At 51.4% G+C, this 19,253-nt stretch overlaps 7 protein-coding genes across 7 annotated transcripts; 1 reads left to right on the top strand and 6 right to left on the bottom strand.

The window, feature by feature from the left end:
• Positions 1-3,140: 3,140 nt before the first annotated feature.
• On the bottom strand, positions 3,141-3,985 carry QC763_403925 (uncharacterized protein; the record flags this gene model as incomplete). Its single annotated transcript, XM_062912038.1, has 3 exons — positions 3,141-3,519; positions 3,578-3,756; positions 3,970-3,985. The coding sequence occupies 3 exons, from the start codon at positions 3,983-3,985 to the stop codon at positions 3,214-3,216; spliced, it is 501 nt and encodes a 166-aa protein (XP_062765643.1). The 3' UTR covers positions 3,141-3,213.
• Positions 3,986-4,361: 376 nt separating this feature from the next.
• QC763_403926 (uncharacterized protein) lies at positions 4,362-5,159 on the bottom strand (the record flags this gene model as incomplete). The annotated part of the gene is given in 2 exon segments (XM_062912039.1): positions 4,362-4,822; positions 4,841-5,159. The coding sequence occupies 2 exon segments, from the start codon at positions 5,157-5,159 to the stop codon at positions 4,362-4,364; spliced, it is 780 nt and encodes a 259-aa protein (XP_062765642.1).
• Positions 5,160-8,827: 3,668 nt separating this feature from the next.
• QC763_0064930 (uncharacterized protein) lies at positions 8,828-9,772 on the top strand. Its single transcript, XM_062905904.1, has 2 exons — positions 8,828-9,308; positions 9,365-9,772. Exons 1-2 carry the CDS (start codon positions 9,006-9,008, stop codon positions 9,623-9,625), a joined length of 564 nt encoding a protein of 187 aa, XP_062765641.1. The 5' UTR covers positions 8,828-9,005; the 3' UTR covers positions 9,626-9,772.
• A 168-nt stretch (positions 9,773-9,940) lies between these two features.
• Positions 9,941-11,619, bottom strand: QC763_403935 (uncharacterized protein; the record flags this gene model as incomplete). The annotated part of the gene is made up of 3 exons (XM_062912040.1): positions 9,941-10,958; positions 11,039-11,162; positions 11,304-11,619. 3 exons carry the CDS (start codon positions 11,617-11,619, stop codon positions 10,118-10,120), a joined length of 1,281 nt encoding a protein of 426 aa, XP_062765640.1. The 3' UTR covers positions 9,941-10,117.
• A 531-nt stretch (positions 11,620-12,150) lies between these two features.
• On the bottom strand, positions 12,151-14,522 carry QC763_403940 (uncharacterized protein; the record flags this gene model as incomplete). The annotated part of the gene is given in 5 exon segments (XM_062912041.1): positions 12,151-12,703; positions 12,712-12,975; positions 12,983-14,008; positions 14,141-14,366; positions 14,420-14,522. Coding segments are annotated over 5 exon segments (2,172 nt in total).
• Positions 14,523-15,225: 703 nt separating this feature from the next.
• QC763_403950 (uncharacterized protein) lies at positions 15,226-17,156 on the bottom strand (the record flags this gene model as incomplete). Its single annotated transcript, XM_062912042.1, has 2 exons — positions 15,401-17,156; positions 15,226-15,341 (listed from the first exon to the last, which is right to left on the bottom strand). Exons 1-2 carry the CDS (start codon positions 16,803-16,805, stop codon positions 15,226-15,228), a joined length of 1,521 nt encoding a protein of 506 aa, XP_062765638.1. The 5' UTR covers positions 16,806-17,156.
• A 449-nt stretch (positions 17,157-17,605) lies between these two features.
• On the bottom strand, positions 17,606-18,628 carry QC763_403960 (uncharacterized protein; the record flags this gene model as incomplete). The annotated part of the gene is made up of 1 exon (XM_062912043.1): positions 17,606-18,628. The coding sequence occupies one exon, from the start codon at positions 18,626-18,628 to the stop codon at positions 17,606-17,608; it is 1,023 nt and encodes a 340-aa protein (XP_062765637.1).
• Between the last annotated feature and the right edge of the window lie 625 nt (positions 18,629-19,253).

The following is a 19,253-nucleotide window of genomic DNA, read 5'->3' as shown; positions in this document are numbered from 1 at the left end:
CACATATATTCCATGACCGCCTGCATGTTGAAAAAGTCATCTTCGCATTTTCCATCCATCAGGTACCCCGCAGCTGAAGCTATGCCAGAGTGTGCGCCTGATGGGGCGCCCTGAAAAAATGGCCTTTTCACACCAAGCGTCCCTCTCACCTGACGCAGCTGCCACAGCGCACTGGGCGCCAGCGCGCCCAGTGACATCTACGACAACAGGCCCGGCCGCCGGAGACACCACGCAAGCGCACTACCTTCGAATCCCGGCACACCGCGATACACACAGCGGATGAAACAACGACAGCTGCGATGTTCTGTCTACCCAAAGGGACCTCACTTTTACAATCTTCTCACCTTCAATCGAGATGAAAGCAATGGCGCAGCTTCACTCAGCCTTGCGTCCAGCTCAGCAAGGGGCATCCGAAAGGCTGCTCTGAGACTATCTGTTAGCCAGTACCTGCTAACCCTAAGAAACTCCCGTTCTATCCAGACAACCCCCGCTGCCCGCGGCGTTCTCGTTCCGCTGCCGAAATCCCGCTCGACAACCCCCGCGCCCCTCCGCGCGCGCCCTTCCGCCGGCGCAACACTCTGCCTGCTCGTAACACTGCCGAAATCCAGCTCCGCGCCTAGGCTTTCGAATACGTACATCTCTAATACTCAGTTGCCGCGCGACAGAGACGAAGCGTCCCGGCGGCCTCCAAAACCTCAGGTCCGCCAACACAAATTGGCCCCGCGGTCACCCCGAGAATTCGCAAGCGCCTACTCCGAAGTCGACAACTTCCACCGACCGTCCTCGAGAAATTGAAATAGTCTGGATACAATTATATAACCGCCTGCGTGAAGGGAACCCGGCGTGCTTGGGATAATTTACGCCATGCCGTTAAGTTGCTGGAACCAGTCCACCCGATACCCGGCACGCATCACGCATGGCCCGGTGCCCTTGGGTCGCGTGCGTGATGACGGAGGAAATATGATGGATCACCACCACATATTATGTTTGGAGGTCAAATGATGTGCATATCCACGTGGGGAGAGAGCGTCTCGCGTTGTGTGCATCGCGTCCATCCTGTATTGGCCTACAGCTGATTTGGTTACCTATACAAGCAAAGAAGGATGCGGTACAGTCAGGGTATTTCCTTCTCCCGGTTCATCTCATCCTCCCCATTGATCTTCCTCTCATCGATCGCCCTGTTCTTCCAGTCCGCGCTGTTGTCGCTGTTAGGGGCTCTTCTCACCGCCCGCCGTCTCCTGCCCGCCCACCGTCTCCTCTCCGCCTACCATGGGTGGTCAGTCGTGCGAAGGAATCTCAGTTGTTGGTGCTGCGCAGGAGTCAGTCGAGGAATCTACTTGGCGAGGACATATGTATGAACACCAAGAAGATTATTACAAACGAAGCTGAGAGTATGACACTTACTCGCATTTGTTTGTGGCTCCGAAAGAGCACAATGAACCGGCGACACCGCCACCAGATCTGGTGTCTTTTTCTTAGGAGCCCCAGGGGTACTCTGTTCTGGTTCGCGAGTTGGGGTTTCCATCCTATAGAATCTAGAACGGTGGTAAGTATATGCCGGTGACAACACAGTGTAAGAACCTCGAACACAGACATAAGCTTTTGCCCGTATCGTTTTCAAGCAAGGCACTTCAAGAGCAGGGAGTGTACTTGCTGGTGCGAAGCAATAGCTGTTGACCAATTTGGGGGTTGCAGTTGATAGTTTTACTTGCGAGAGGCGGTCATTTTCTACCAAAGATGGAGTGCTGCCGTTTAGCACGTCTCCATGTTCATTCGCCGTCGTGAAATCCAGATCTGTCTCAGCCCAAACCTAAGAGCGGAGAACTAGTTGGGTTTGGTAGGGAAGCCTGCATATGGTGAGTCCCGTTGGACGTCCTGTTGGAGAGAGTCAAACCCGAACTGGGCATTGAGATGCTAGCAGGTGGTCAAACACGAAGATGGAGATAATGCTATCAGCCTACCGGATGTGAGGTCTGTCTCCTAGGATAATCAGGGGACATGATTGCGAGCAGTAAGAAGAACGCAACACCCCTTTCTCATCTGTCCAAAAATTGCCAACTTCTATCGTGTTGGGCAAACCATTGGTTGTAGTGAAACCAAGGCTTCATCCGCGCTGCTCTTCTCCTGGAATGGTGGGTGATATATGGCAATGTGCAGCAGCTCCGATGCGGCAAGGGAAATGCCATTCGACTACACGTCAAGAGAATCCCAGACAGGTCTTGTGTTTTCAGGTACTGTGGATGCTGTGGGTACCAAGCTGGAAGCAAAGGCATGAGAGCTGGTAGGCGCACATGTTGTTCAAACCTCCAAGAAACGACGTGCCGTTAAACATGACAATTCTATCAGCTTAAAATGGACAACCAGAAACTAAAATGGCCCGCAACTCTCCTCATAATCTGACATCATGATATTGATGGAGAAATTGAAGGCAATGGGGGCCGGGAAACACCAATATCCGCCCCACATCGTCGACCACGTCATCGACCACATTTCCAACCACAACTGCCGAAACCCAGAGTTTTATCTCATTCAACTTGCACTACAAATGTACGCTCGAGTGTGATAGGACCCCTCCATTTATATGGTGTTGATGTTGTTGTTTGCGTGCAAATGCAAGCCCCGCCTCCATGCTCAAGTTTCCGGTGCATGGTATTTGAGAAGGTTATATGCAAAAGCTTTAGTTGAGGGCGAAAATGGTGATGTGGTTGATGAGACATCACATGTAACTCTCACTCCTGCACGGGACAATTCACGGCTCCATGTTGTGCCATCTTTTCACTTCGTCAAGGCCAGTTCTTTACTTTTTAGGCAACATGATAGCTAAACAGTATCATTTTGCGCAATGGGCCAACAACTTTGCTTGAGCACTGTTTCAGAGCTCTATTGCGTAACAACGTCACCGCAAGGCTTCCATTGCCTTTGCGCCGCCAACACAAGCATAAATCTCCCATCTAGTCAAGCCGAATAAACAAAAATAACTGACAGTGAGAGCAGAGGAACGGTACAATAATGGTCTGGGAGCCTTGTCGAAAACCGTAGGAACTGGAGCCTCGGCTGTCGCCAAGACAACCACTTACAAGGCTGGATATCTTGAGCCAATCACAACGTCGAGAATTCACAGCGCGATGCAGCCTTGCTTGCCAGGACAATCGACCTCGATAACATTAAACAAAACTGAGAGTCGCAGACCAAAGAAACCATCCAGCTGGGGACCTAGCATCTCAAGCTGCCATTGCCTACTACTGCCTTCGGAAAGAACACCCACGAGTCTTTTGCCGCCCACCGACAATTCGTACAGGCACCTTTGAACTTGCCCGGCATCACCACACACTCGGCGAACCGGCCTTGACCCTCCCTGCATCGATCGCAGGGCTCTGGAGCAATATCACCGCGAGAATGTGCGAGGGCAGCCTCACAGTCGGCATGTGGCTGCCAGTTGTACATGGGGTTGCGACGGTGGTCCCTCTTCACGCCCACCCCCACGACGGTTTTCGTCCACACCTTAGCTGGCCTGATGAACTGCTTTCTTGTTAGCCAGGTGTCTGGAACAAATTGCTTTGGGTTCAAGTGGGCATACCTGTTGAGAGAAGATCTCCTTCATCACCGCACTCTTCTTGATGCAGTTATGGTAGATCCCACGAAGTGCCTTCTTGCCTATATACGACACCTTTCCATCCTTATCATGCTCAAACCTGGGATTGGTTGCAGCGGCGGCAACAACGGTGGCAGCTGGGGGTACTTGTCCTCGGTGGGGCCCTGCAAAGGGGTAGAAGAACGGTCAGTGGGGTGCCAAATACCTAAGCAGTTTTGCTATACGGCAGAAGAAAGACGGGTGGCGTTTCAACCTAGCAGCAAAGAGGAAAGACATGGAATACAGGCAGCAGAAATGGGAGCAAAGGTCCCTGCCGAAGACGGTCGCTAGACAGTGGTCAAAAAGAAGAAGAGGCAACTGCGCTTACATGTTCAGACTCTGAGCCACTCTCATGCTCAGAGACACCCTGGGCTAATAGGAGACTGGGACGACTCGGAGAGATGGAACGCCGTAGTCCCGTCATCATTCTTTTGGCTGATCTCAAATTTCCCCCAGAGCTAGCACCAGGACCATGTGACTCCCGTATCTGATGATCGTGAATGGCGGACCGTTCACTTCGGGGCTGAAACCGCAATGTTTGGAGTGAGCAGAAGATCAGTTGGTGATCACAATCCCGAACTCGGGGCAATAGTACTCACTGGAAGCGAAAAAAGATTCGATGTTAAGGTTGCGAGGGGCGGAGGCTGGTATGGAGTGTTCGTTGCTACGTCCAACTGTGCTGGTGCTCTACTTGGCGACGCTGGAATTGCTTTTTGAACTTTGCGACGATTTACCAGCGGGGGGACGCCTCCGCTGCTGCGGTGGTGAGGTCGGCAGGTCTCTGCTCTGGACTGAAGCTATTGGGGCACAAAAGATTCAAAGTCAGCTGCGACACTTGGCGCAATGATTCCTCACCAGAGGGCGGTTCAGCGCCGGTTCTCGGTCTTGCAGTACTCGTGCACTGTCCGGGAACGCTGATGTTATAGTCGGGTGTCGACGATGGTGTGCCAGCACGGGACGCCTCCGCTTTAGCGGTGCCCAAGTCAACAGGCCTCAGCACCATGTCCGTACAGAAGTCCATGTAGGCCACGTGGGACTTGACCCGCGGCGTGAAGTCCTCCAAAGAGAGGCAGTCAATGTCGACCACAACTCGGGCCCCGCAATTTGCCCTGCTGGGCTGGGTGCTCATCTCAATTGCGTACTGGTCCGCAATGCAGCTGTTCATGGCACGGCTTCCTGATTCCATAAGCGCTTATGAATCGGCAATACTGTAGAGCAGCCTTGTTCTTTTCTGCTCAACTGTCTTCTTGTAGTTCATCGCCCGGGGTTTCTCTCCGTCAAGCCGCAAGATCTTCTCTTTGACCTTCCTCAGCTCCTTGTCCCAGGAACCCACCTCCTCGGCATCTTTCTCGGCTTTCTGGGTTGCCATCTTCAGACGATCGTACATGGGCTTGATTTGGACAGCAACGCCATGTGAGGTCTTCTCGAGGCTCTGTTGGCGCCGTCTCTTGTACTCCTCAATATACTGATTCTCCAAGATGGCCAGTCTATCGTTGGAGCCATCGTCAGCCTCTTGCTTGATGGACATGTTGTTCATAGTGGGTGATCAAAGAAGTTTGACAGAAGGGTTGTGAAACAGGCAGTTGCGGACAAGTAGGACCAGGCAGGATCAGGGACAACTTCAATAAGTCATCAGGGCCGCAGCTTTTGTCGTTTCGTTGATGCGTCTTCAGCTTGCAAACCTGGCGCTGTCTCAACAGGGTTGGGTGAGCTGCATCGAACTGCAGCGCCCATTCGTTCAATTCCAGCTATGTGGGTCCAAACAAACGGCGGGCTACCGGCGGCTCGATAAGTGCTGCCACCCGTCCGAGCCGGGGCACGCCGGGGACCGCTTTTTCTGTTCTTCTTTTTTGTGGAGGGGGGAGGGGGTTTGTAGCCAAACCCGCCTGGTGGTTGGGTGTGGAGTGTGGGGTGTGAAAAGGAGCTGTGCAAAGCTGCACAAATTGAGTTTGATGCCGCTGAGCGACCCATGGAGGCCGTTCATTCCATATTCATCTATACTCTTTCTTCGTCTTTCCAACGGCCTCTCTGTGTTCAGTATTTTCAATTGAAACACCATCGCCTTCGTCGGGTAACACGTAAAAGGTGCAGCCAGGCAGCCGCATTCTGTCCGCCGACTGAAACATGTAACTAGGACTAGGAGAGACTTGGGTCACCATCTGCGGACTGCTACATTGGGGCACTAAGATGGATCTCCGCCTCGTATTGCATTGTTTGCTATGAAGACACTGCCGTGTTGACCAATGGCACAACCAGCCGGCAGCCAGCAGCCAGCAGGTGTATTCTATCACGCACCGTGCAAGATGGGCACACCGCACCGGACAAGAGGACGTGGACAAGAGACTTGAGCTATCATCTTTGGACTGACGCCCATGATGGCCATTTCCCATGAAATCTTGCCGCTGCCTGAAGTGTGCACAACAGACCGGCTTGGCATATCTCGCCGGCTTCCCTCGCGGCCTGGTTCCAAGCCGCACCAATGCATGAAGCCCATCATGAGAGATATTGTCGGCGGAGGCACTCGGGAACTCTGACAACGCCGATGGTTCGTTCAGAAGGGCAAGTTGGCGGGATCCTGCATACCTACCTAGGTTGGTAAGGAGGCAGCAAAAGAGTCGAAGCTGACGTGGACGAGGACGCACAAGTTTATATCTTGTTCATTCATCCCCATTCTTCACGAGCTCGGGACCAAGCATCACCAACCTATCGCTATCGCTTCCTCTCCCCATGGATTCCAGGACATCAAGCAAGAAAGAGGCGAGCCCACGATCCAGAAACGCCGCGCACAACATGACTCACAATGGGCTGAGAAAACATCACAGTCACTCTGAGGGAAGTCTCACAATTAGATGGAGAGAGGAAGGAGAGAGGGCCGGTCTATTTGGGATGGCTCCGAGGAAATGAATCGACAGCAGAGCATGGCAAGATCACAGAAGGAAGTCTGAAAGACCAAAAGAAACGTCTGGAGGCACAAAAGAAAAGTTTGGAGGCACAACTGGCTAGCACGGAAGGAGAACTGGTCAGCATGGAACGGGAACTAGGCAGCGTGGAGGAAGAACTGGAGCTTGCGTCGACAACCGAGAGGAAGCTGAGGAACGACGGCCTTAACATCGTAGAACGTTATCACAGCAGGATGAGCCACAATGCAAAGAGATTTTCGAAAGAGTCTGGACTCGAAGGCCTTGATCGGATACAGCCTTCTCTTGCTGAGGTTGGCAGCAGCCTCAACATTCCTTTGCCTCTCATTGCCACCAATGATGAGGTAGAACACAAGGGACTGTTGGGGACAGCCGACCCATGCCAGCCATGCGTGCGGAGACTATAGCGCCAACACAGAGAGAGGGGCGAGATGGGCTGTTGGACTCGGATCAGAACTTGGTACGTACATCTAGTCCTCCATCCTCAAACTTGCCCTTCACATCAGGGTTCGCGGAGCGATTTCTCTGACCTTTTTACCCTCATCTAGGCCTCAGAGCCAAGGGCCTTCCCACAGTCTTCGGAATCTTGTGCCATGCAGGGGAACTCGGCTGAAAGGGCGATCTCCCGGCAAGGGGACACCTCTCCGGCGCGAAGGCATTACACCAGTTCCCTACTGCAAGGTTCCCTGCACCTCCTGTCGGTGGGAATGCAGAGGGGGTCGTCGAGCTAACAAGAAACCTCTTCGTCCACTCTTGTGTTGACCAGTCCCCAGGAGGACTCTGACACAGAGATGGAACAAGACAAGGTTGCTATCCTTGACGAGCAAGAGGTTGGGCAACTCTGGCGCATCAATCATTCACAGGGGGCAGTGTCCTATGTGATAAGAAGGATGTTAGAAAAGCCGGCAAGTCATAATAACCACATACCGAATGAAGAATAATCTGCTTGCAAATTGGACACCGGGCAGTATCGACGACCAGCTCGCTTGCGGACAACCATGCCCAAGTCCGACAAGAAACGTGTCTATAATTGGAACGATCGGTCTAATATGATAGCTTTGGTTGTCCAGACCAGCGGACAAATTGTCCAAGAGGGCTGTGGCCGTTGTAAGAACAAGGCTGGGCCATTTACTGAGTGCGTCGTGGACTCGCAGGTTGGTATTGCCTGTGCAGGCTGCCAGTGTAACAAAAACCATTGGAGGTGTTCTTTCAATCGTCAGCCTAAGAACGCTGTCGTTTGCAAGGGCCTTGACGACAACCTTTCATCAGGGGGGGGCAAACTTCAATCGGTTACCTAGTCTTGTTGAGAAATAGATCCCTTGATGTTGCTCTTTTGTAACCTGCCTTTACATTGGACTATACCGGAAGCTCTCACGAACTCCCTGGGGTAATATCTCTCAGAACTCTCAGGTTACCTGTCCACACAAATTGGAAGCCATGCGCTGGCTACCCATTTTGATACACACTGCCAGCACCTACTTGGCGACCTCTGTATGCCACCACGATGTGAACTGAAGAAAGAAAAAGCTGCCTTACCCAGTGTGACTGAATAAATATCTTGGACTGGCCCCTAAAGCCCCTTAAGAGGCGGCTCTCTTGTAGTTTTACCGAGCCTTCGACCAGACAGGGGGACCGCAGTTTACCTAGTTGAGCTTGACCTTGTTAAACCTTTTGTTCAGCCTCTGCTTCTGGTGCCTCTTCTCCGGTCGCCTGCCCTCCTAAATTTATGCAGCTATCTCAATATTCGGGCAGATTTAGGGTGGTCCACGAGATAACACGGCTTTGGCCTAGCTTGCAGAATGATCCTCTCCATGAGTACCTATACATCCTCAAATCTCGCTCATCATCACAAACTTCGAGAAGGCTTCCCAAGCTAATATCCGATTTAGCCACCTGGTGTTCGGTTGAAACCTAGCCGCTAGATGCTTTTGGACTTGGCTCCAAAGTCCCGGCGTCTTAGTCCTGTCCGGGGTAGAGAAAGAAGCACTCGCCAAGCAGGCTGTGGCAGCCCTGTTCATCTCCACCCTCCTCGTTCGCAACTTGAGGACCAATCATCAGACGACCCACTTGCAGAAACTGAGGACTGTTTTTCCGGCTAGTCCCGACCTTTTGGGTCAGACAGTGGCATGTTGTTGGCGGAAACTGCGTGGCTGCCCGAGAGGGTGGGCACGCAAGGAGCAAAGCCAAGTCGCAGAGCCAGCCACATGCGAGATGTGTGCGTCTTGGCAGCAAGTTGGTCACCCAGTTCATCTTAATCAGACGTCAGGGTCACATATGTTGATGGTGTATAAGATGTGGGACAATGCCTTTCTCACTGATCAGCCTTCTTTCATCTCATTCTCAGCAACAGTCTCACCACCAGTCGTTCTCATCGCTCTTTCTCTTCTCTTTTTGCTATCGAAGATACCCGGCCTTTTACCCGACCTACATACATCTTGTTTTCTAATTCTATCAAAATGGCCACTCCTGCTCCCCAAGCCGCTGCTGCTGCTTCCACCCAGGCCGCTGGCCTCATCTCCGACGCCGACGTCGCCGAGTGGAAAGACAAGTTCAACAAGGTCTTCGCCGCACCCTCAGAGCACTTCAACTCCAAGTCGCCGGCCACCGCCCAGCCATGGACACACAACTTCTGGAATTTTATCAACCCGCTCGAGACATGTCTTATGACTTGGTGCTTGCCATGCGTGGTGTTTGGCAGGACGCATCACAGGGTCAACAAGAGCGCCGGTTTGAGAGGCTATGAGCCTATCAACACTTCGGTATATTTGGGCTCTGTCATATTATTGCCGTTGATGGATTGTTAATATAGATCCAGTGCCTTCTCTTCTGCGGTTCAACAGCCGTCTGCATGCAATGGCTTCCCATGGCAATTCAGAGAGCGGATTTCAGAGCCAAATACAACCTTCAGGGGAGCTGTGCGGTGGACGTTGCTTTAGCGTGCTGCTGCAGGTGCTGTGATATTGTGCAGATGGATAAGGAGGCTGAGTTGAGGGCTTCTGGGGAGCAGAGCCAGAATGGGGTTCAGGAGCAGTATAAAGCTGCGGAGGTCATGGTTGTGCCTGAACAGAAGCAGTAGACGGACGGAGCGATGTGCATGACGAGATACTTGGGGAATTTGCTGATGGATAATGGGTTGCGGCTTAGCTATGATACCTCTGCTAGTTTGTTTGTGTTTGTTTGTTTTGGTCAAGAACATAATACTTTTCTCTAGCTCTTCAGATATTTCCTCACAGTTTTTTCGGCGGAACTGCGTCATCAAGGGTCAATCCAAGGGGACAACCCCCTGCCTGTCAAGTGCCAGATTGTGGGGTCAAGATCTGCAAATGGCCCCTGCTAGCGCTGAGAGCAGAACTGGACCCTTGCTCGGCAATTTCACCCCAATGTGGCATCCATCCCGAGATCAACGACAAAGTTGGTGATGGCTTCAACAATACGATTTGGAGTTAACTTCTCACAACTCGAATTATGGCCCTCACCTAGTCCAACCTCCTAGGTAGTTAGTCCCTCCCTAAACCGGCAAACCATCACTTTGCTGCCCCCCTCCTTAATATCCCTGATGCCTGTAACCTTAATAACCACCATAACCCTGATAGTATCCCCCGGCAACACCATATGTCTGCTGCTCCTTCTGTGGAAAATCAGGCTTCTCAATCTCAAGATCGGTCAGCATTTCCCTCGGCGTCTGCCCCCTCCAATCCGCCACATCAGGGCTCGCCCCCGCCTTCACGAGAGCCTTTGCAATCTTTGTCACCGCGTCTTTACCCCCAAACTTATTACACCCCAGCCCCACAACAAGCAATGCCGTCCTCCCCTCTCTATCCTTGCTATCGATCACCTCCCGCCTCAGCCCGGCGTCCTCCACCTCTTTGAGTGAGAACTTTATCGCCTCAGGACAGACACCAGTAGCCGCCCAGTGAAGGGGGGTCATACCCCAGAAATTTTTTTGTTTGAGCAGATTTGTCCACTTCCACTGGCCGGTGTAATTGGTGGGCTGGAATTGGGTGTATCGGGTGTGTATTCGATATTGAGGCGTGTATGTAAATGTTCTGATCGTTGTCATGCTTTCTTTGATGGCTTCCAGCGCGGCCACGTTGTTGTGATAGGACGCGAGGTGTATGGCTGTTAACTGAGAAGAGGCCGCGTTCAGCGTGGCGGTTGGGTCGGCCCCTTTTCCTAGGAGGACTCGATGACGGTGGCGGTCTTGGTGCTTTTCCTGGTGGTGGTGCACATGTCGTGGAGGGCGGTGTGACTTTTCGTTGATGTTGGGCGTGTTGAATTGCCATTGGAATCTCTGGGGTTGGAATTGAAGGCCGGGTTGGGTACCTCGGATTGGGAGAGGTTGACCGAATGGCTGTCGCACGTTGGAGAGGATGTTTTGGGAAGTTTGTAGGAGCGGTGAGGCTATTTGTCTAGATGTCGTCGACGGCGCGTCAGTACACAAACCTTCCGTGAAACTGGTATAGACATGAAGGTTTGGGGGATCACATACAACCTAACAGCCTGAACAACCCGATAAATCTCTCGTTCCCTCGCATACAACCGACTCGTCAACCGATGCATCTCAGCAAGTTGATATATCTCAGACAGCTTGTGGGAGCAATACTCCTGTGGGACTGGCAATCAGGTTGCTCTAGGGCTTCGGCCCTGGGGCCCACGTATATGGAAAGGACAAGGGAAAGGTTTTGCTCTCTAGAGTTGTTTGTTCGAGTACTTAACAATATCATCAAATATTACCAAAATTCTCGCTGCCGTACAACACAGCTTTGTGAAACCTTGCTGGGGCATCATCTTTTTTGCCTTCTCATAGGCGTCCGCAAAGGCCACCTTGCACTCCTTAAGGTTCGCCTCAAGTCGCGGGGATAGATCAGAGGTTATAGGGATGCTGGTAGTACCAGACCTGAGCTGTCCAAGAAGGCCTCTGCAGGAGTCTAGTGCCATGGAGACGGCCTTGATGCTATTGGCAAGATCTCTGAAACTGTTATCACTGCATAGGACACGGTAGGTCAGGCTGTTGTAGGTCGTCGAGAGCCGCTGGGCGGAATCCTGCAAGATGATGATTTGATCCAACATTGTGTGATTTGACTGTGAGTGATTTCTGTGCTGAAGGACAAACGGCAAAGATGGCCTTGAGTTAAGGTGGGCAAGAGTGGATTGAGGATTGGACGGGGGTGGCGGTGGCAATCCGAAGATGATTTGCGATTTAGACTCCCACAGATTGCCCTCGCGAATGTGGACACAGCCTCAAGGTCGGATTCAGTTGGCCCTTGAGCAGCATGTTTGCGGCTCATTGTGCTGACATGATAGTAAATCAACACGACTGCGCCCCCGCCCCGCCCCCCTTTTGGCAGCAGAGCCTCACTTCCCTATGGAGGCCTTTTCTTACTCCTGAAACTACTCTGACCACACGCTTCATGCTTCATGCTACAATAAGGACAAGAAACATAAAAAGCTACAAAGAAAGCCGAGAGCCTTCAGCACACCAATTATAGCTTTGAAGATCATATTTCTCTATAATATTGGTTGTGTGCACACTCAGATTCAATTAACATCTAGAGATCTCTCATCTTTTATTCCTAGGTAGGCTATTCCAAGTCCAACTCATCAATAAAAGCCACAATTAACTGGAACACTTTCCAACCACTTCTTGATAAGAGGTTCAGTCTGTAACATCTGACCAAACTGAGGACCTGCTTCTACAAGACTGTCCTTTGACGGCAACACTTGATTCCAAAGATCACCACCTATGTCTTTTTTATTCCGAGCAGCACCTCCTTTCTCGCTGTGAATCCCATTTCTGGATGCTGTATCCCGCTCAGCACCCCTCGTGCTTTTTCTGACCTCGCCCGTGGAGACTCTACTCTTAAGCTTCTTTTGGCTTTCACTTTGAGATGACACTGGACGCATCTTGCATTCGGCATCTTGCTTCAAATCAGGCAAGGTATTTTGGGACCTGCTCCTCTGGTTCACGGGGGGCGGTAAATTGGCTGCTCTAGTATTTGGACATGGTGGTGGCTTGTTCATCTGGCTTGAATGAACACCTCGAGGTTTTGGTGTATTCTTTCTGGGTTTTTGTTTCTCACCGGCCGCTTTGTCGCTCCTGCCAGTGTCAGGTGTCACTTTGTGACTCGAAATCTTATTTGTGCGCACATCCTGTCTGGTGACCTGTGGACTGTTCGACCGTTGTCTGTTGGTCCTGTTTTGGCTGGCGTCCTTCGTAGGTGCCTTGGATCTTCCACGGCGGCTGTCGCTCTTTCCCAGTGACCGGTCATCATCTCTACGATCTGGATATTTGAGATGGCTTTGGTCATTCTGTCGTTGACCTGAGTCTGGGGTTGTATTCCGACCACGGTCCTCGTGTTTCTGTGGAGATCGAACCTCAGACCTGCCTCGAGGCGGGCTCCGGCGTGGTTGCTGGCGTGGAGTGGTCTTTCACGCATTCTTTGTACCTTCATGTTGCTCGTCGACTTGAGGTAGCGCCTTAGCCTGTACCTCCTTTGCTAGTTCCTTCTCTTGAGCTGCAGCCAAGTGTGCACCCGCCTTTTCGAACGCAGTCTTCATCTTCCTGAACGCTCTTTCATCCTTATCTCCCCTGGAAAAATTTCCAGACAAGACATCCCAAGGCGTTCTTCCCTTGTCGTCCTGCCCCCTAACCAACCGCTCACTCAGCCTCTCTCTCACAATCTCGCTAACCAAAAACTCGGCCGCCTCAGGTGCTGCCCCCCAAGCAACCATGTGAAGGACATTCCTACCGTTCTTGTTGGCCTTATATAGGAGACTCTTCCATTCCTTTTTGTGGCGTCTATAGCGCTGCACGGTTGACACCGTACTCATCGAAGTTGAAGGTCGACGGGGTGGTGTCGTTACCTCTTGTTCCTTGGTGAATACAGGAAGCTTTGTAGCTCGAGCGGCGAGTGTCTTGGCATCAGCAGGTCCGTCGTCCTCCGGCACCAAGCTTCTCTTGATAGCCTTCAGTGCTTTCACGTTGTTGTTGTAGGTAGCGAGGTGTAGGGATGTCGACTGAGCACCTTCAGTGGTAAGCTTTGGATCAGCCCCCTCGTCGAGCAGAAAGCTTACAAGAACAATTTTGTTGTCGGATTGATCGGGGTCACTATAAGCATTTTGTAGAGCAGCGTATCTGTTAGGCAGTTGTCGCTTGTCGACGCTCTCACCGTTGAGCAAAAGTGTCCTCACCAATGGCAGAACCCAATCTGCAAATTGGCGTCCTGGGCTCGGTGAGCGGGATGCCTTGATGAGTTTTCTGAGTTGGGATTCGATATTGAGGACAGTGGCCTGTGTTCGGTAGGCTACGGCGCCGTTTTTTTGGACGTCACTGTGTAATTTGGAGGTCATTCTTTTTGTTTGGTCGGCCGTGTCTCTTGCTTGGCGACAGATATGCTTAGTCTGGTAGGACATGTCTTTTATTTGGCGCACGTCTTTGAGTGTTTGGGCGCCTATCTCCCTGTTTTAAGCACCCGATGTCAGCGGACGGTTGCCCTTGCATGATGTAGGCATGAAGTATCATATAGCCAAGACCTCTCACTGGAATAGATGAAAGAAACAGTAATACTGGCCAGAAGAAAAAGCGACTTACAGGTGGATGTCCTCCACAACTGATCGCAGGTCTTTGTCTCTCGACCGCAAATTGTCCCTCAACCTTTTCACCTCATCAGGGTCTAGAACTTGGAGGAGTTTGCGGCTTCGACTTTTGAGAAGCTTGTTTGACTTCTCCTCAGCTTCTGACAACGTCTTCTGACATCTTTCCAAACTGGTAATCAATCTTCGCTGCAACTGCTCGGAGAAGGAGACCCGAATCGTCCCTGAATAGATCCGCTCATAGACCTTTTTACATGTGCTTTTTTCCCTGAGATACTTTTGATCTCTTTCGCGAGATCTTTGGCACCATCTCCCAGGCCGTTGTAGTTCAAAAAGGTCTGGTAGGCGAAGCTAGCAATACATGTAACCAGATCGAGCATGTTGTCAAAGGTACCAAACATTTGCAAAAGAATAGTCCAAAACCAGAACTCAAGTGGTGATGTAGGAGGCTGATGTGCAAGGTATATGTGCCTCGACCAGGCTCATGTGGCCGTCTTCCCGCTAGCACTCGATGCATATGCATTTGCAATCCTACCGCCCAGTCAGCTACATAGCCACATATCCGTTCAAGCCAGACCTTGAGGCTTATCCTCGATAAATATTGCAATGCTCTGGTTGGTCACCTGGTTCAGTTGGGCATCAACTGTTGGCGAAATATGCAGGTAATAGCACCGCCCCAGTTACTGCACCAACAAGATGCTTAGCAACAGCCGCAAGACAAGGCTCTAGAATAGAGAGAATCACCAGAGGTCTGCCTTGAATTGGATGCAATAATGATGAGGTGGATGAATGGACAAGTATCTCAGATGATAGCCAGACACCGATCTCCCTGTGGCCCAAAACCCTCACAGAATCCGGCAAGTTCCAAAGTGTTGGCTTCCTATTAACGAATCAGCTATCACTGATCAATGCCAGACAATAAGGGAAACTCACTCCAAAATTCATGTTCCATAATGGTACATCTGCTCCGGAACTCTTCCTTGTCAGGCCGACACCCACCGATGCCCCAAGATTGAGACTACCCTGGAAGCCGTTCTGAAAGCCTCCACAAGCCATGCAAGTCGTAGCTGCCCACCATGTTAGTCAAAGCCAATCGTGAATCAGCGTCTTTTGGGGAAGGGCAGACAAACAAGTGATTGTCTTTAAAGACGCAGACAAAGTTGGCGCTTTCGCAGTCAACTCAGCAGCAAAGCCCGTTTCTATAAGAGTGTTAACTGAGATGATATCTTCACACCAGTGGAGAGAACTGTTTACTTACCAACAACACTGACTTCCATCCCGATCGAGCCCTTAAGGAAAGCCGAAGCGCGAGCTTCAACATTTGCGTCCACCTTCAGGGGCTGCTCCTCAAACGTGATCTTCCAACCGCTCTTACTCATTCTGGCCTCATTCAAAAAGTCAAGCTTGGCAGTTGATCCCTTGGGCAGGCTAGCCGTGCCCCCCAGGGTGACGCCAAGACTCCCCTTCAGCTCACCAAGCTCAGCACCTAAAGAGATAGCTACTGTTGGGCCCAGAGTGAGCACACCAGGGATAGCAATACCCGCAGGCGAGAACTCAAAGATCGGAATACTCTGTGACAAGGCAGCCCCGTTCAACACACTGCCTTGCGCCTTCAGAGCAACAATGGCAGTGGCCGCCAGCTCGTCGGACAAAGAGATCTCCACGTTGGCCTCGGATAGCTTGAACGCCTTGGCCGCGAACCTTGCCTCAATGAGCAATGACCCGGTCGTAAAGCAGTTGACACATGTAGCTGAAGCGTCGATTTGGTCCCGAGAGAGCGAGATCGTCTTTGCCGTGAGATTCGACTCGAATGGAATCGAGAAATCGGGGTTAAAAGCTGGGTCGAACGGGTTCACCTCACCTAGCACAGGAACGGTAACAGCTGGAATCTCCTCGACCTTCTCCTTAGCTTTCCCGATGACCTTGTCGGCGGTCTCTTTGATCTTTTTTCCGACCTTAGTAAACCCATCTTTGATTTTGTTCCACGCATCCTTGAAGAACTGCCTCTTTTCAATCTTACTGGGAGGGACCGCCGGTCGGCCGACGGTCAAGTCAAAAGTATGTGCCGCTTTCTTCCACGTTGTTTGCTCAACACTCAAGATAGCAGTTTTCTTCTTGTCATTATAGATCAGCCCAGTGACATTGTAGATGATACGCTCGGTGTTGTTGCCACAAACACCATCACCAACAAGCAGGAAGAAGTGGTTGTCAGGCTTCTTGTTGACCCACTGCCATATATCTTCCGCTTCGTCAAAGTCGGCTTCCTCGGAAAAGGTAAGCTTCAACTCGCCGTCGGTCTGGGGACAGCTGACTTGGGTGATGAGGTCGTCGATGAGCTCGAGGTTCACGAGATTTTCGTTTTCGCCGGCGGTCTCGATGCGAAGCTTGGCGATGGTGCCGTCCTCGCCAGACCAGTAAAAAGTCTCTTCGGACTTGAGCGAAAAGGCAGCTCGGAGCTCACGTCTGGTATTTACCGGGCGGGGAAAACGAATGGGCTTCAGGATGACAGTGTTGGGTTTCGCCAAGACTGTGTCTTCGATGGATGATGAGCTCACGTCGCGAGTGTCAATGATGGTGTTGGGCGAAACATGTGGAATCGCGCTAGCAAGAGCAGAAATGCTGTGCGCCAAGGCAGCAGCGAAAGGAAGGTGCAGGCGAACCATGGCCTGATGGTTGAAACGAAAGAATTGAAAGGGAAGGAACGACTGTGTATATCTTGAATGGAAGGAAGGAAGGATCGAGGGCGATGCTTTTCACAACACCATCATCCGACACTTGCAACGTTGAGATACCCCGATCTTACTCTAACTACATTGAAAGTAGGGCGGTGCCCAAGTATTAAGCTTGTTTTCAACAGCCGATCCTGTTTGTTCATCATGGGAGCTAAGCGCGCATCTCGGCGTGCCCCTGAGTCGAGATGAAGAATTGAACGCTGCCCATCGGTTGGGCTGTGTGCAGCATGGATATCAGGGTGCCATATCAGGGACGTTGGCCATCCACAGCGTTTATTTGCTGGTGATGCTAGATCCCCTGGATCTGATACGCCTTATGAGACGGGGCATCCAGGATTAGCGGGGCACAGTTTGCCCCCGACTCCTGGGAGCTGCTTGTTTCATCGTTATGATAGGCTGCCCTTTTTCATGTGACACACAACAGGGTCTTGTTCGCTGCAACCCAACCCCTGAGGCAGATCGCGATGGTAAGACTTTTTAGTTGTTTTCGGTACCTCAACCGGCAGGTGTCAAGAAGTTGACTGCCGTCCGATGTCACCATGAGGCTTGAATTCTCCGAGTAAGGCTTGGACACGATCATTGACCATGATAAAAACACCTAGCCAGGCTTGGCTCATCGGAATTGAGGTATGCCCAAAGTACATTCCCAATCATGTTCGGTACCTCTGTTGCGATTGCTACCTATCTACCTATTCTAACTGAGATCACTCTTTGTGCCAACTTTCTCTATCCTACAACTTCACCATCTTCTTTTCCTCCGGCACTCCGCCAAGCATCATCCAGGACCCAGTAAGAGATACCCACCCTTCCTCTTCTTCCTTTTGGTCTTCTCGCACCATAACAGGCACCCATCCCTGAGCCTCATCCTCGGAAAAGTCGAGGAAACCATCATATTCACATCCGCTTTCCGATCCCACGCTCAACTCACAATCACTAGCCGAATCCAGTAGCAAGAGCTCAGGTGGTTGCAAGTACGGAATCTCTTCCACCAACGGGGTTTTGAAGCTGACCCGTTTCTTGATAGTCTTCTTCGGGGTGCGTCGTTGTACTGTTCTAATCGTATAAGCCGGCTCCGCACGAATGATATCCTCCATTCTCATTCCCTCACCCTCCTCGACAGTTGGAGCATTCCAACGTCTGTTTTCCCTCCACAAGTCGCTGGGCAGGATTTGCTCTCCAAAGGCCAGTTCCTTGCCATCTTTCACAGGATCATCAAGCGTCACGACTCTCCCACTGCCCCTGAATCGAGGTTCCTTTCTCCACACCGTTGAATTTCCTCTCTGCACCATTCTCCCACCCTGAAATCTTGCCTTCTCCGCCTGTCGCTGCTTAACTCGTTCTTTCTCTTCATCCTCCTCTTGCATAGCTCCTTTCATTTCCTCCGGCACACCCCGACAGTCAAACTTCAGCCACCAAACCGTCTCCTTTACCGCCTTGTTCTCCCTTTCCTTCTCTCCTGTGAGTTTTGATGAACTTGAGCTGAGAGCCTTGACATCGCGTAAGTGGCTTTTCTTCGCGGCGCAATTGCTCGGCCAGGGGCTACCTAGAGGAAAGTCCCCGGAGACAACAAGGCGCTTGTGCGGTAAGAGGACGAGCGTAGTATCTCGCTTGACTTGTGACTGATTGTCGTGTCTCCAATGTTCGCCACCGTTGACTGGGACTTCGGGACAGGGAGCTCGATGTAGGTATTGGTAATCAGGTAGCCAGTTCGTCAGAGTTGTTCGGTATGCTACGTAGCCGTTGGATAGGGCCATATGTGCTACGTAGGCATCTGCTTGACGTTGTGAATTTTGATTGTTGGTCCCTAATGCTAACTTTGCTGCGATCAGGGGTTGCCCCTTGGTGCCGAGGTGTGTTGTTGACATGTTTATTTGGAGTTTATGACTTGGTTATGTAATGGCGATTGTGTTGTTATGGCGAGATTAAAAAGTGCGTAGCTGATATGTTTCGACTGGTACACAAAATGAGTTGAGTAAAATATGTCCAGCAAAGGAAAACAAAAGTCTATCGTGGCTGTATATAACATTCTGTCAGGCCATCCGGAACTCGGAATCAACAGCACTTTTTCTTGTTTTCCAGGTTTTTCTGCCGACCTGTTTTGCATCGCTTGATTTGCAGGTCACTAGAGATGGCCTTGTGGAGGTCATTCGTTGGACTGGCAGAGCACAACTAGGTTCAGTCCGAAGGGCATCTTGTGTTAGTCACGCCGCATGGAATTTTTAGCCCTGGCCTCTTGGTGGCCTCCCTCTGGTCTGATTATCGCCGAGCTTTTCATAACAGTGGTGCGGCGCAGCAGATCTGGGGACATGCGGGCCGGGCCCGAACGAGGGTACTGAGCTTTTAATGGGTCACCTCGGAGGTGGCACCCCAACGCAACTG

Source organism: Podospora pseudopauciseta, chromosome 4 (assembly GCF_035222475.1).
Source record: "Podospora pseudopauciseta strain CBS 411.78 chromosome 4, whole genome shotgun sequence".
NCBI lineage: Eukaryota > Fungi > Ascomycota > Sordariomycetes > Sordariales > Podosporaceae > Podospora > Podospora pseudopauciseta.
Note: the sequence above shows the minus strand (reverse complement) of the source record. Positions and strands in the feature narration are given on the sequence as shown.